Here is a 17,070-nt window from a genome sequence, read left to right on the forward strand (position 1 = left end):
TGCATATAGTCCAAGGTATATGGTTTATATGGTTGCAATCTTTAGCTCACTCAACCACCAAAGTTAAGATGTGTATAGTTATAGTCTCAATCTTTGACTAACTAGACCACGCGAGCTGAATATCTATAGCTATATATTGTAGCTATGTTTGACTAACTGAGCCACGCGAACCGAACATGTTTAGGCTGCGACACGAACATGACTAACCGAAAGCCGCCCATGTGCTATTTCGAATAAACTGACAAGTTTTGATAAGGAGTTACATGAAACTCATAAAATGTCCAGATTTTTTACTGGTGAATTTGAAATCTGGTTGAGGAATGCGAACAAACACGAATATGATCGGTATGTAAATGTTTAGAGCGTATAAATAACTTCAGTTCCAGCCACGAACTTAGAATCTACTCGAAATTATTCTAGGGTACCATACTTGTATTTAATCATTATAAGTTACATACAATTCAAATAACTTTAACATAATCATAATCAACACGCCTATTGATATATCTGCACTATAAACTGCTATTTGTATCTTTCTTTATAATTTGGTAATGTTTTTCTGTCATGCTCAATTGATGCTTGCTATGACTTGATAAATGAAATAAATAAATGTGGCCTATCTGGCTCGGTGCTGATCTCAGAGTTTCCAGGTCGCACCTGATGAACGTCAGGGCCTCTGAAATTATGTTTATTGGCAACCAAGACCGACTGTTTTACGTGTCCACGACGCGGTTCTCATGTCCATCCAAAAGAGTGATCCGAGAAAAATATCTTGGCTGGCTGGGGTTTGTACCCAGTATCTTTGCCTTATAATGCCAGCGTCTGAACCACTTGACTACGATCTCTATTATGAGTCAGTCACATGAGATCTTTCAGTTGTAAAAGTCGACATAAATATAATATAGTTAAGCTGCGTTTACACAAAAGTTATTAACAAAATTTTAATAACATAATCCTTATAGATTCTATAAGATCGAACATAACTTATCATACACATGATGAACATATGTGTTTGTCAAGTTCCGTTCAATCTTATAGAATCTATAAGGATTAAGTTATTAACATTTTGTTAATAAATTTGGTGTAAACCCAGCTTTATTGTACCTCAATATAAATTACAATTGCTGGAAAGCCTTTTATGGTCTACTAATATAAACCTCTCACATACCATAGCCTCACTGTATGTACAGGAAGTAATATGCTAAGACTGTAAACTCAAATATTCATTTCAGATCGAAAATGAGTTTAAATTCTATTGAAATATTCGAATCTAAATGCAATAAGAGGAAAGGACGGGCCCAACTATTTCAATGATGGCAAGTGCAGTAGGCGACGATTAACTTACTTTGAGGATGTAAGTGAGGACCTAACAGATATCCAAAGAAGGCATATGGAAATGAATGACCTAATCACTTCCAATTCTTCAGTGGAGCGGATGTTCGTCAGCCAAATTGATGAGAAATTGTCAGATAGGCAACAAAATGACTGCGATGAATGAATGAATGACTCGAGAAAAGACATCAGGTTGGCGACGTCGGACAGGAAAGAGGAAGAAGGAAAATGGATCCGGGAAGGAAGTTTTATATGAGTCTTTGTCACAGTTTTGTTGGAAAGTTGTCAAGACAAAGACAAGGCACTGGAAATAGCTGTGCATTGTGTGTTACGATAATTTAGAACTAGAAACCTATTGACTTCAGCGTTTTTGGGATGTTAGAGAGGGACTTATATCACTTCATTCATGGTGTGGGATAACGTTAAGCAATCTGATGTAAGAGCATAGCTGAGCCTGTAGCCTAGAGATAAAATTTTTGTAAAAATTTATAACGTTCAAGTTAATTAGATATTTCTCCAATCAGATCAAATTTCTTTGTTAGACTCTGTATTGCTTACTCATTTCAATTGGATACTGTTATATCATACAAATAAAAATGTTATCGTATATATTATTTCATAACTCTTGATAATCCTCATCGAGAGTAATTGGGCTAGTTCAAACCTCATGGTCCTGATAGAACCACAAGCTTCACAAAGAACACTGAAAACATGCTATAACTTGAAAATAACAGTTGAGATATCCGAATAAGGAATAATAGAATGAGCAACAGAAGATAGAACAACAAAATGAGTAGAATAAAGAAAGACAGATCCGCCTATCGAATTCAAGCCTCCAAGTCGTAAAATTGGCAAACGCTCTGTACAACGAACTTTGTTTTCACAATTGGAAATTTATTATCGGCAGCCAGTCACGTTGAGGATGACTATAATCGTCTTCAGTTTTGAATAAGGCGGCTTTAACCACGAGACGAAAGTAGCTGAAGAATGTTTTCATCGTAAATAGCAGAGGAGGAAGGGTTAGAGCAGAGGCTGAGAGGCTGCAACTGCTATGGCTTGTGCTTGGTTCGTCCTTGCGAAGGTGAGACTGAGTCTAGTCTGCTGCAATCCTGCAGAATGCGGTGGTGAAAGTCCTCACTGTGTCTCGAGTCGGCTCTACTGGTATTTATTCCTCCGGTCACTTGCTAAGCATTCCCATAATAATCACGAGTCCTTGATGTTCATGACGCGTTTGTTCTACATTGCTCCTTCTTTCCTATCAGAATTTATTATCATCGTCATCGTTAATACCATGCAACTCCTGAATTTTATTTTTCTTTGTTTGTTGTTGAATTGCTTACTTTCCTTCAACATACATCTGTTTCTATTATCGTCGAACAATTCTAATGGATCAATATGAAAACTCTTCTCCTATTCTTTACCATCTCGTTGTCAGTGAATCAATAACCTCTGGTTGCTAAAATATCTTTTATAATTCTGCCTAATTAATCTTCAATTTGTGACTGTTGATACCTGTTCATCGTTCATGAATTACCAAATCGTAAGCTTTTATTTGATTAATTTTTTCGCATCTTCCATTATACTATTCGAGTCAATTTCAGTTCCTTTATTAATCAATAAATTGATCATGGACATTTTCAATGGTCTTGCTCCACAAAATATGATTCCCATTTTTTAAATATCTTGAATCACGCTATCTCATTAATATGAAGATGATTTGTTTTTAAGATGGATTTTTCTCCAGATTTAATCACTGTGATCATTATAAACTCATTCTTTCTCCATCTGTATTATATTGTTGGAGTAATTGGATTTCGATCACAACTTACCCAGGCTGAATACATTTTCATGTCATGTCTTCCTGAGGCTCTAGTGAAGCTCCTTATATATTTCGATCAAAAGAGACATGTGAAGTCCTAATATTAAATTGCAGTATAGAATCAGAATGAGATAAATGATGGTTAAATATTACTAGCAAGGAGTAAAGAACTATAAAGAGTATGAACTTCTTTCCCTGCTACTATTGTAGTAAGTAGATAGAAACAGTTGATAGATCCTGTTATGTTACATCAATAGATACTAATTGTATACTGATATCTGTTTAGAAGAATTTTTCCCTTAGATTGAATCACTGCAATTATTATAAATGGAACACATGATCAATCGTAAACTAGGCTTTGAAGCTCGATCTGTTGAAGTCAATGAAATATATCATTTTAAAGCTACGCTCTGATGCCTTTGGAAGATTTATTGCTTCATTGAATGAACAGTCTATATATTTTTATTTCATATCGGTTCAACAATCATATGAGACTTGATTGATTTGAATTATTACCGTCAATGAGAAAATATATTTTCTATGTCTAATTTGTTGATCGGTACTCAGTGTTCGACATTCCTTCTTTGGTTTGAATTATTGAGATGTGCTACTTAACTCATAGCAGGTGTTGATTGATACCACGTAGCTGTGAGAAAACTATGTTATAAAGTTTCATTTGTATCAATGAAATAATGCATTTCTGACCTCGGGATTATTTTTGAGAAGGATTGATGAAGATTGATTAGAAGAATGATCAGAGAATTCTCCTTGAGAGAGTTTCTGTTTATTGAGGCTGAGATGGAGAATTAGCAAGATGAACTTGATGAAGTAATGTAACTGATTTTCGACAGGAGAGCAATTTATTTTGTGAATAACTTCAATATATATGGCATAGTATTATCAATATTATTTCAGTCCAACTAAGTGCACCAAAACGAAAATTCACGTGTTATCTTATTATACTTTAAAGTGCAAGTTTAACTTCAATTTCAGAAGTTTTAGAGTGTATTTTATTTATTCGAGGACAATAATTACTCTATATTAACTTTTATTAGAGTGGAGTATACGCCTTGCCACATTGAATGATTTGAGAGGTCTATTTTCCAGCTTCGAAATTACAGCTTCATTCTGGCTCACACATTAGTAAATTGCTCTCCCTAGAATAGATTTGATTCGAACAACGAATCCTTTTGATATTTCTGCTTCTTGTCAAACGTGAAGTAATGAAATTATATGGGTTTCATAATCTCCATCTCTCATCCTAGCCAGTCAATCTACCATGGCGAGATGATAGAACTCATCTCATACGCAGGACTTCTGAAGATGAGAATTGTACGAAACCTCCAGTGCTACAGCTCACAGCTAATTAATTATCCAAAGAGACTGTGAACAACCTCCTTGTATGTGTATCAGTCGAGAAAGGTTGCGGGCTATTTAATTATTCTGACAGAATCTGTTTTATGAATAATGTACAGATAACATATTTTTCTCGTAGATGAAGTAATTTCTAGACTTAATTATAAAACCCGCAAAATAGGATACAGGAGGCAGTAAAAACTTCACTTTATTCTATTTTGATGATTCAATTTCCTGGATCATTTTCCCAATTTAGCCAGATTCCCAACAGATTGAAAGAAATAGAACAATGACTGACCAAGACTTAAGGAAGAGATCCTGGATTCACTTGATTGCCTTAAGGCAAACCTTTGTTGTTTGAATGTTCCTGGGTGGCCATGATACGGATCAATAATCCAATATCATTTCAGTCGGCTCTCTGCTCTGCCAGACACTCAAACTGAAGTACTTACTATAACTGTTTCACGCACTTTCTTTTGTTATTGAAATATAAATCTCCTTCCCTTTCCGATTGCTAGCAATTGGGTGATGCGGTGCGAATTCAGAACAGGTCCTTAATTAACTTGGTTACCAACTGCATTTGTCTGTAGACCAATCACATTGATCCTCTTGTATTGTATAATAACTGTAACTGGATCTGAATCATCTGAATGGAGCCATTTCAATCTATTCTGAACGTGAGATGAATCAATTCAGAAATGATTCTTTAAGTCTTTAGTTTTTACTGACAACACGTGCAGCTCTTGCAATTTCCTGTGACGCAAGATTAGACCAATTCAAGTGAGTTTGATTTGATACAGGATAAATAATATAGCTTGAAGATAGATCCTGTTACTTCTCCCGTGATATTTCAATTTCACATAGTACACGTAACAAAGAGCATTGATACTCCATTTTGATATATTCAATTAGACATTTCATGTGAAGTATTTATGATTGAGAAAAGTCCAATACGAAAAATTAATAAATGCATTTGTAGCACTTTGTAAAATAAGTTTTGAATTCAAAGATTACAACGAGAAATTCAGCCTACTACTGTGATAGAATTAAAGCAACTTGTTTTGATGTTCGATTGCGTCAACGCAGTTGCTACTTTTCCATCAGCCCATCTTCTTAAATAGCTCATACCACGAGCCACGAGGTTTCTTTGAAAGATTTCTTAGAGCTCATAATGGGAGAAGACAATGATCTTTTATCAATTTTTGTGTGATTTCATCAATTAATTGTGAACCAATCTGGATTGATTGAAGGGTCTTCTCACATTGGTGAACACAGTCTCGAGAGAAAGAAATTCTTTCTTCAGTTCAGACCAATTAATACACCAATCGACAATGCTATGACTCAAAATTATGTTTTTCGAATGCTTTCAAATATCTCCTCTCACAAATAATTTATATTTGTTTTCCTGTTTCTATGGTATAGAGCACATACAACTTTGTATCAGGTTTTCAGTTGGTGTAGAACAGAGCAGAGCAGAGCTATCATCCCACCCAATAGACCGAGTTGAAAATGTCGGGACCAGAGCAGCTTAATAACATAGCGGTGGATTGTTTATCAGCGGGAATATTTTTGTGTTTGTTCAGAGCGGCCGACCGACCGACCCATTCGGCTCCTTATAACTCAACACTCTTTCTTTTTCTTCTCATCCTCATACCTATTCCTACTCCTAATCTCATCTCACACTTCTATTCGTTGAGAATCTCAACGCGGGAGGTTCCCTAACACTTGCTCTACCTGGACCATGGTTCCAATCTTTTATGTTCTCAGTTGCTTCATAGTCCAGGGTTATTATTTTTCCACTTCCTTTATTCATTCTCTTATTTTAATTTTTTTTGTCTCCTCTGCTCCTCCTCTTCTCATATAGTCTTCTTCCTGGTTTTCCTCCTATCCTCTTCTTCTTCGTCCTTCTCATTCTCCTCCTGTAACTTCTCCTCCTCCTTCCCTCCTATTCTCATATAGTCTTCTTCCTAGTTTTCCTTACTACTTCCTTCTCCTCTTCTTCATCCATCTTCTTCATCAGTTCCCTAATTCTCCTCCTCCTCCTACCCTTACACATACCATCCCTCTTCTTCTTCCTCTTCTTCTTCTTCTTCTTCTTCATCATCTTCTTCTTCTTCTTTTTTCTCCCTATTTTTAATCTTCCGCTTCGCCTTATTTTTCTTCTTTGTCTCAGTCTTGTTGCGCTTTGACCTTGTCCGCTTCCCTTACTGCACTAACGACATGGCGATAACCTGAGCGCGCCGCCACCCAATTATGATTGAGATATTATCTTTGGCTTGTTTTCGGAGATCTTTTGGTTGCCTGTTGGCCACACTACAAGCACGCAAACCACCGACAAGTACATCATTTTACTAACTTGAATCGTGTAACAAAGAAATATTATCAACAATATGATTTACAGGGTCCTAATGGTTTCTATATGACTGGAAAAATGTTTGCGTTTGATTTCATGCTTAATTTAGTTGGAATAGGCAAGAATACCAAGTCGAAATTGAAACTGATCAGATACTTCGCTACAATCCGTATTTCTCCTAACAGCTCAGTAGACAAATTCATGCAGTTTATATTTCTTGTTTATTTTTTTTTATTTATATTTTTCACAAAGAAGCACTGATTGGGGGAGAAAAACTAAGGATACTCCTTGTACTATTTCTGTTGATTGAGAAGTTGGATGCAAGAAGGGTCAGAAAGATCTACTAGCCATTTGTGTAAAACGGGTAAGCTGAAGTTCATTGAATTTTCTACAACTTAATAGAATATATAGCCTACTACAATTATCTAATTTGTAGACTATTTGTAGGTCTAATTTGTAGTAGACTAATTTGTTGGTCTAAAAATATCATGTCTGTTACTGTTACAGCAAATCATATTTCATGTAATTTTCCATTTCACTGCATGAAAAAAATATGTATAAATTATCAAAATTATACAAGAAACAGCTAGTAGCTCTGGTTGTTGCACCACTATCAGTATCTAGCGAACTCTTAGTAGATTATTGGACCAACTCCACGTCTTTAAATACAATTATCAGCAGCCACATACTTGCTGAATTCCTCATTGAAAATATTGTTATCTACTTGAGTGGGAAGAAATAATAATCATAGTCATTGTTGCTGTGTTCGGAGTCTGTTGGCATATTGATTGACCCGATGAAGGACAGAATTTCAATGGCCAGTTTTATTGTTGTGGAGGTCAGTGACCGCTGTGAACCCAATAAGGTGGGTGTATTCTGTTCTCTGTACTCTGTATGTATGTACCAAGAAGTGAGGGTGGCCAGCGCCACATTCCTGGCTTTCCTCTTTGTGGCATATTCTCTGTGCCTACGGAAAGGAGTGAAATGCCAAATAGGGGAATAAACGGATTGGAATCATCGCCAAGAGATGGCTTCAGTGCCAGCTAAGATTGTAGATAGTGTTATTGTATTAGAAAATTATAGTAAGTGGTTTGAAGTGAAGCTGCTGTAAAGTTGTGCACAAACTCACTACTGTATGTTACGGTTGACATTATTGCTGACCCTTTCAGGAGGAGATGCTTGAATTGGGTACTTGAAATACCAAACCATATCAGATATGGAAGATTATATTATTATTGGCATTGGATGAGGAATATTATTATTATTGGCATATCGATATGATCATAATGAAGTAGTAAGATGATTCGAATCATGATAGAATCATTCGAAGAAAACACAGGTACAATCAATGGTTCAATTCTAACAACTCCAAGTCTCATTTTATTTCATAGAATAAGATTTAATGGTCTCCAGTAGCCTACAGTGGTATGAAACGTGTTTTTTCCGGAATCACTTCACACACGCAAGTTATTTTGGCAAGGATAACAGAGGGTCACTGTTTTTTTAATTCTTATCTGAACCTTAATCGAGTCAAGAGTTTTATCAATCTATATTCCAGCATTTTGACTTGGATGAAAAGATTTCTTTCGTGCCACCAATCTTACATCTCTCAAGGCTTAAAAGTTCACGCTTCCTCTACACAAGGTCATTGAACATAGGGTGATATGCATATGTGTATCACTGAAATGTTTCGTGTTCATCTTCAATAACATTGAAGTATTGAACAGAATTTATGAGGCTATAAAAATGAGTTCAAGAATCATCGTGGAAAGTATGATGAAGGTTAAGAAAGCGATGAAACATCCTTGAGTTTGAGTTTGTTATGAGCATAACATGTCCTGATATCTTGATTATTTCATTCCACTATGCCCTCTTACTGACTCTTTATCATTAATAACCAAATTAAAAAAGTATTGGATTGAATATTCCCAGTGAAGTTCTTGGGCCACCACTAGCGAGTTAGTAGTATTGACTCATTATACTTTTTACACTGACTTTATAATAAAATACATAATTTAGGCTGTTCAGGTGCCGACTCTTATCACAAAGAGCTTTCTTTAGTAAGTTCCAATGAATAATCGAAATGGATTATTTGATTGATAGGATTATTGTCAGAAAAGACATGAGGCATGTGTTCAATATTGTTCCAAATTTTTAAAGAATGATAGTCGAAATTGTAAAAAATAGTGAATATTGATTTATGAATAAAAAGTAGTCATAAGCTACTAAATCGTCTAAGCTTTCAGCAGATTATTTTATCAACAAAGAGCGTTATTTATTTTGAATATCACTCCGCTGAACAGACTATAGATTTATTCAGACATAGATTCATTCGTGATCCAGTCAAGGATCACGTAAAATAGGTACCTGTTATTTAATATTCATTCATCTAGTTCATCCACTTATCCCCTTCCCAAAAGACCAAAATCCGTTGCCCACGCCTTGAATGACTCGAGACACATTAATGACAACCCCAGTTACCTGTCGCTTCAATCCGTTTCTACAGACCTATCCGAAAAGTCTGCCTTCCTCTAAGCCATGCAACGAAAAGGCAATGCACGTTTAAATGGTGAACGTACGAGTGATTAAGCACGACCGTGCCGAGAGAATCGTGAGGAAGGGCCATTACTTGAAGGGTGTTGAGGGTGAGAGCGTCTCCCGAAGATGAAGCTGAAGGGTTTACGTCTTCACTTTAGGGTCGGCAGCGAGAATCTTCCCAGTTCCCAGGCTCCCAGGCTCCCAGCATCGTCGCATCGCATCGCGTGTGTCTAACTACAGTAACACTCACTCCAAACTGACAGTATCGGTTGAATGGATTGCCCTGATGTTATTTACAAGGAATGCTGACAGTTTAAGTGAATCTAACTACACAATTCAAAGCTGTTTTCGCTCGCCAAGTGGGTATTTAGTTGTCGCCCGCAACTGACTTAACCTGTACCAGCTTATAATTCGATGCATCATGCTCCAGCCCCCTGACCTTTTTAATTGATTTCGCCTGACCAGATTGCTACAGCAAGTGCAGATCTTCAACCCAAATTCAAGATAACAAAGACTTCAATAATCCTCTCGATATTGGAATGAATAATCCAAATACATTACAGTATATACTATTTTAATTACGTGTAAAGATGACATTCAGAATGTAAGGTTGGCCTACTTACATTTTCAATTTTCATGAAAAATACGAGAATGTCAGGTGGTTTTTTTTATTAATACATTGGCATATACGAGCATTTTCATAAAAAACTAGATTGTTACATCATTATCAGTAACAGCTCATCTTCAATTCATTTAATTTAACCTTTGATAGGATATGATTAAGCAACGTTCTCATAAGATGTTTATGTTTGAATGTTGGATCCAACATTTGTGTTGGTTTCCATGAATAAAATATATTTCTGCTACGATTGGTGATTTCTTTGTGTAGATGCAGGAGTAAAGGTGATAATGAATGTTCAATTCGACTATCAGTTGTCACAACCATTCAAGCTGACTTGAAATTCAGATTAATTGTTGTATAACTACACTAAATAGTTTTCCTTCATTCTATTTGGCTAAATGATAACTACATTTTTTTGAATTCACATCTCCTCATATTCTATTCACATCTGTATTCACAACTGTCCGTTGAGTCCTTTAAATTTATATGGTTCACGAGAATGATGCCAAGTGATAATTTGTGGATAGGGTGAAGTTTGTTGCTAAATAATTAGTTTAATTTCAGTTTCGTTTGGTTTGTTCTAGAAGCAGTATGCGATTATTTCGCAACCGGCGTCTTGACGGAGGAGACGTTGAGACGTCGCGCCCTCCCGTACCACCGGTACCCCCCGCCTCACCGGAGCCCAACCGTTATCAGACAGTAACAGCTGTTCCCGCTGTTATTCTCGAAGATGAGTCGTCGCCCAAAGAGATGAAACGACGTGAGTATTATTCAACCAAGCTCTAGTCAACCATTTAATTATAATCTTTGAATTATCCAACTAGATCTTAGCTCTCGATTTCTCATTAAAATGTTTATTTATTCGATAAACAGATTACAATATTGGAAAGAAAAAGCAGGCGCTAGCCCAAAACTTTTGTATTATGAGAAGAACCTATCCGGAATAAAATAATCTTGAGAATAAATAGGTCATGTAAATTCTTTCACAAAATGTCTCTGCTTTTAAGAGTGAAGAAGTTCTTCTACACCTGATTACTCACGCGTTCAAGTAATCCATAGTAAAAATACAATTGGAATTGAATAAATTATACTCAAAATCCTAGAGAAATTAAAGTTCTTCCTCAGTCCATTATAATGCTACTTGAAACTCATTGACGATTCGGTAAAATATGTGGTATTTATATTATTTATTCATTCAGATGATACATACGCGAAAATGGGCGTAGATAAAAAGGACATTTGCCCAAAGCTGCTTTGAACTCTGATTTGAATGAAACAGTCTACAGTCTAGATGTTACATTTAATTGAAGATTCTTTTGAATAATATAGTTTCAAGTCCAAAATAACTATCAACTGAAATGTTCAATTCCTCTGATTCATCAACCTTTAAACAGAAGACTATTCACTGATAGAATTCATTGATAGAAAATTTGAAAACTTCACAAATGAAATAATGTTTTGCTTTCGGTTATAGAATATACTAATTAATTGAAAATTCTAAAAGAACCCAAAAATTTCGTCCATGAAAAATGATTATGCTACAGGATTTACAAGAGTATCGGTTTTACTGTTCATTCCTCATAGCTGCAGGAGTATTCCTTTTCTTTCCTGAGCTTGCTACCTGTTCGTTCAAGAAGTACAGTTTTAAATTCTCGTTCAAATTAATCAAGTGCATAATTGCATAAGCCGGCTTGAAATAATTATTCATCAGGATGAAAGTAATAAATTTTAAACTCCACTATGATATTATATTTTATCACCATTTATTAGTACGTATCACCAATTGCTGATTTCCATTGGGTTCGTGACCCGGTGATTTCCAGTCAAGTTGATAAATAATTGAAAACATGCTGGTAGGTTTAAACACAAGCATGAAAGGTAATCTGAAGCTCATGGTTTCCATCCCACATCTACCTGTTCGAGTCACTGCTCCATTTATCTCTTTCTATAAGTCGTATGAACCAGCCCATCAGTACACTAATTGCAGGTTCAATAACATTTCATGATTTGATGACGATTTCACGACTTCAAGGCGATAAAACTGTGATATTTTCTCAGGTCTTTGCTCTTAAAAGAAAAAAAAACTTTTTCTATATAGCTACTTCTGTGTTTCTTCCCAATTTCAATAATACAGCTTAGTCTGAGACATGACCACTGAAAATTATTCTAGTATCAATTACAGATCTATAAACATAGTTTATTGACGCTACAGAAAAGGAAGAGTGCTAAACTCAACAATAAAACCCACGACTTGAAGTTTAGTGTATTCCATCAAAATATTTATGTCCATAAACTTGTGGGAAAATATGACCATTTTTATTAGTATATTGCACCATTCTTGAAAGTTCTTAAGACAAGATAACTTATTGCCTCCTAGTCTTGGAAGTTTTGCAAACAAAGACAGAAAAAAGTAATATCCTTGAAATAGTAGAAAGATTCCCATAAAAATGTTGATTTCCTTAAAATACTATAATATTCATAAAATATATTTTTTCATTCTTTCATAACCCAAAAAATATGAATCTTATCATAGACGTGATATTAAAAGAACTAGGGAATCAGTGAAACTCAGACATCATTATCATTAATATTATGAAATATCTTGTTCTCTTAATTTAGGTTTGTCGTTCATCTCTCATACTATAAGAACGAAAGTGATTTGTTTTGAAAATGGTTATCTTCCTTTCGAGTTACCACTCAAATATCTTTATAATTTTTATGTCTATCCATTCTCAAGGCAGCAATTTATGAATTTTCTGGAAGTGTTTCCAAGTTACGTATTATTGAAAACTGAAAAATTAGAAAAACTCTGAAATCTTTATCTAAGAGAATATTCAATTCTCTCCATTCAGGTTAATAATTTTTTATTTCTTGTACAAACAAGAAGCACAATTTTTCAGTTTGATTTTTATTGTTTCAAGTAATTTTTTAATTAATGCGATTTTTTCAATTTCACGCAATTTTATTTCCTTGGTAATGAAGGTTTGAAGGTTGTGTGAATTGGTGGTAATTTAAACTCTCTTACAAACTTTCAGTGATTAATAGTAATCTATGAAGCGTGCTTAGCTGTCATTTGTTTGATAGTACAAAATTATCAAATTGATTCATTTGGTTTGCAAAAACCCCAATTTATCCTGTCAGATGTTATTAAACTTCTTCAAAATTTCTTTTGTGTTGCTGAAAAAATCAAATATCATTCTCATCACTGATTGGACTTGCTTCAACTAACAACTGTAGCAATCAATTATTCCAATAATCCATTTATTTGATTGCCCCATCATGGTTTAGGTATCTAATATTCATAGCTCTTCAGGAGTCGAAATTTAGTTTTGATCTGACCGAGCAATACAATTTGAAAAGTCTGTCCTACATTAATTCAGTGCTCACCTTTCCTGATGAAGAAATCAAAGGTTATTGCTCCGTTTTGTTGGGCAACTACTTTTTTGTACGAACTCCGGAAGCTGTTATTCTCTCAAATTTCATAGTTGTTTTTTAATTTGCTGTATCATCATGATAAAGTCCTATCAAGTTTCCAGAGAACTATAACTTTATAAGGTTATTTGCTTGCTACTTTCTGGTTCATTATTTACTTTTGAAAGGTGGGAACCGTGCGTGCTCATTCTCATTTGTGGACTCGGATGAGTAGATTGAATAATAATCTTCTGACGTAGCATCACACGGCTCTTTTTTCTACCAAATTAGTACGATCAAAAATGTTGATTAACATCCAAATTGAACGACTACAACTACCTACTGTTGAATGTTGGTTTATTGTTATTTTATTTCCCTGTCCAAATGTTTCTCGTTTCTCATTGCTCTTGCAGTTGTCTTTATTCAGTTTCAGCACTAAAATATGTCTGTCTCTTTCTCTTGACAAATTTGACAGAACCATTCTGGGTTGAGTGAATAAGATTACAGTAAAAATATTTAAATGATGTGAGGGTCATGCGGGCTAGGATAATTGATGAAAAATGTCAAAACTTTGTAGCACATGATTCGGCACAGTGTAATTATTATGCTTATTAAATATATTCATGCTAAATAACAGCATAGATAAAATATAGCATAAGAAGATATCTCTTGGTATAGGGCGTTTATATTTCAAATTTCACTGCTGTGGTCCAGTAGTTCTTTTTCATGAAGCTATGTGACGCTGGGAGTCTCTCATTCTAAGCTATCTTTCCTCTACGATAACAGGCTTTTAGAAATATCTTACTGGTGACAATCCTGTACAAACAAGTTCTCAGGAGGGAATAAATTTATAATAAATAGTTTTCTATTAAGGTTTTTGATATATAAGCGCTGAAAGTTGAAATTTTTTAAGTAATATCAGAATTGGTAGCAATTCATTATAAAAAATGATATGTGACTTAAGGAAACATTCTTCAAGGCATTATCATCGAATGACATAATTGATTTCTATGAATATCAATTCCAGAGAATTCACGTTTATCATAAGGATTTCCTGATTTTAATCAATACCAATTTTGAAATCATTTAATTCAAGAACTTAAACTTATCACAAAAAGTTCACATCACGAAAAGTCCCAATAAGAGAATAACTTCATTATAAACATTTATCAAACTTTAGTAATTTGACAGTGTCCAAATTGTAAAACGTTGAAAATATCATCATTAAAAAGTTTTCAAATGCGTGATGAACAGACTTAAACTGCTCTGAATTCTTTCTTAATCCACTTATCTGTTTCATCTCTGATTAATCAGACATATTAGACTCGAATAATTTCGTGATCACTCAGACATTGAAAAAATATGAAAATTTTCTGAAAAATTTGAAAATACTACGTACTTATTCTTCACGTATACGTGGGTGATACTATGTATAAAAATGAATTCAATGAGCTGGAAGACTTGGAACTTGGTCAACATTTTACTTTGCAACTGAACAAGTCTGAGAACTGATTCAGTTGGTTTCATTAGATTGGGAATGAGCTAATTTTATTCGTTATGAGTTTTTTTTATAACAAATCCTATCACTCATTTCTGTATAATAATATTGAATGGTATTAATTTCACAAGCTCCATAGACATCTTTGCCAAACAACAAGATTACTTGTCTCATAAATGATACTCTAATTTATGGATCTACAATTAAATATTATGGAGTTTAATTATAGAGACTCAAAATCTCAAATAGCTGATAAACAATATAAGTCAAAACTATAATTATATTATTATGTTGGTTAAGAGTCCTTATCTGGCCTACATTTGGTTCGCGAAAAATAAAATTGTACAAAAATGAAGTTTGATGAAGGAAACTAGGCTTCCTGTCAGTTATTCGCGTGGGTGGTACTGCGTGGTCGTTAGTGCCCTAATAAACCATCACTTGCGATAATTATGTTGTCAGGCATCTAAATTCATAATTTTCAGTTTTGTAAAATAATTTTATCTACGACCGTGTTATAATGCATACATTACAGCACCACAATCAATCCCATAATAAGGGATTTGAAATTATATAATTAAAGTGATATAATTACTGATAATATTATATTATTTAAAGAAGTTTTGAAGAATTATTCATAAGTTATGTATACTAACTCATGGGAAGTCTTATGTATAGACTTATAAATAGTCTGAGTAGAGTATTAACTGTCTACACTGTCAACTTAAGTTATGTAAACTGTTGTTATGTCAACTTTATTCCAAAGCTAGTTATAATAACATTCACTATTTATTTTAACAATATGATTGTTTTTTTTACATTTCAATTTACAATTTCAATCTATTTCAATTTCCAAAATTGATATTATATAAATATATTGAATGAATGTTATCAACAAAGTAGATTAGAAAATTCATAAATAATAACTTATAATAATATGTAAAACCTTCCTATATAACTATTAAATGATCGCTAGTCTGACGAAACTATTGTGAGCTTGCATTTTTACTGTAAAATCCAACCATATGTCATATGTCAATCATCAATTATTGTACCTAATGAAAAGTAATTTCAATTTTGTTTGAACTTCACCTTTTCTTTGTAAATTTCACAATTCCAGAGGCAATGAGTTCAATGAGTTCAATAAATACTAAGAATTGATTCCACAATCAATCTTATAATAAGGGTATTTTCGTAATGGGTTTCCAAAACTATACTATAATGTGAACATTATGCAACGACCCTAACATTATAACACGGTTTCGATGCTGGTGGCATCAACATTAAAACATGGCCTATGCTGGCAGCCGGGTACAGTTTGTCAAATTTCCACCAAGTCAAGTATTCAGTTTCACAAGATTTCAATTGGTCAATTTTTTTGTACGGCCAAATTTCAGTACTCACGTTAAACGCTAACTGCTAAATTTTATAAGAAACTTATTTATATATTAAAAAGTGAAGATAGGGGAGTTATCAAATATTGTTCAAAAATGACATATTGAATTATAATTCTAATACTTATTACTGATCAACCTTTGATGATACAGAGGACATACTCAATTATTTCCAAATAAATAATCCTCCCAAATCTTGAAATTGATTTGTGATTGCCACTCCATCTGATGAGCAGATAATGATATGCGCACTGTGTGACCTTTGGAGACCCTCCGGGTTGTTTTTGTATCTCAATTGTTGTTGTTATTGTCATCCCCTGTTGTTATTCAGTCTCGTTCCTACCTGATCCACATAAATTTAAGGTCAATGAACCTAAATCCGACGCTTCTCGGTTGTTAAAAATATCACAGAGCAGCCAAGAATGAATAAAAAGAACGTATTAATTCAGACAAACGAAGTGACTCCATTCATTATATTATGGAGAGGGCAACATTGTAAACCTCTTCCAGTAGTGCTTTGTAGTAGGCTACTTGTAGCTCAAATCCTGCTGCAAAATAATACAATACGTAGGAATTTATCTGAAGCTCCAGACGTATAAGAGGATTCTCTGGATTTAATTACATAATTTATTACCTAAACCAGTACTAGAAGCCTAGGGCAAGCTTTGTAAGTCGGTTAGTAAACAACTCTGCATTGAGCTTTGTAGATGATGAATATGTTATTGCAATTTGAAGCCAATTTGGAAGATA

At 34.2% G+C, this 17,070-nt stretch overlaps 1 protein-coding gene across 4 annotated transcripts in view; it reads left to right on the forward strand.

Annotated features, from left to right (window-relative positions):
• The window catches only part of LOC111052108, a 117,936-nt gene that overhangs the window by 61,698 nt on the left and 39,168 nt on the right, over positions 1-17,070 (forward strand). For all 4 annotated transcript variants that reach the window (XM_039421075.1, XM_039421074.1, XM_039421076.1 and 1 more), the window contains one exon: positions 10,605-10,780. In XM_039421075.1, the coding sequence (XP_039277009.1) occupies positions 10,612-10,780 (169 nt within the window). In that variant the 5' untranslated portion in view covers positions 10,605-10,611. The remainder of the gene's footprint in view (positions 1-10,604; positions 10,781-17,070) is intronic.

The sequence above is a fragment of the Nilaparvata lugens genome, chromosome 2, assembly GCF_014356525.2.
Source record: "Nilaparvata lugens isolate BPH chromosome 2, ASM1435652v1, whole genome shotgun sequence".
NCBI classification, from domain to species: Eukaryota; Metazoa; Arthropoda; class Insecta; order Hemiptera; family Delphacidae; genus Nilaparvata; species Nilaparvata lugens.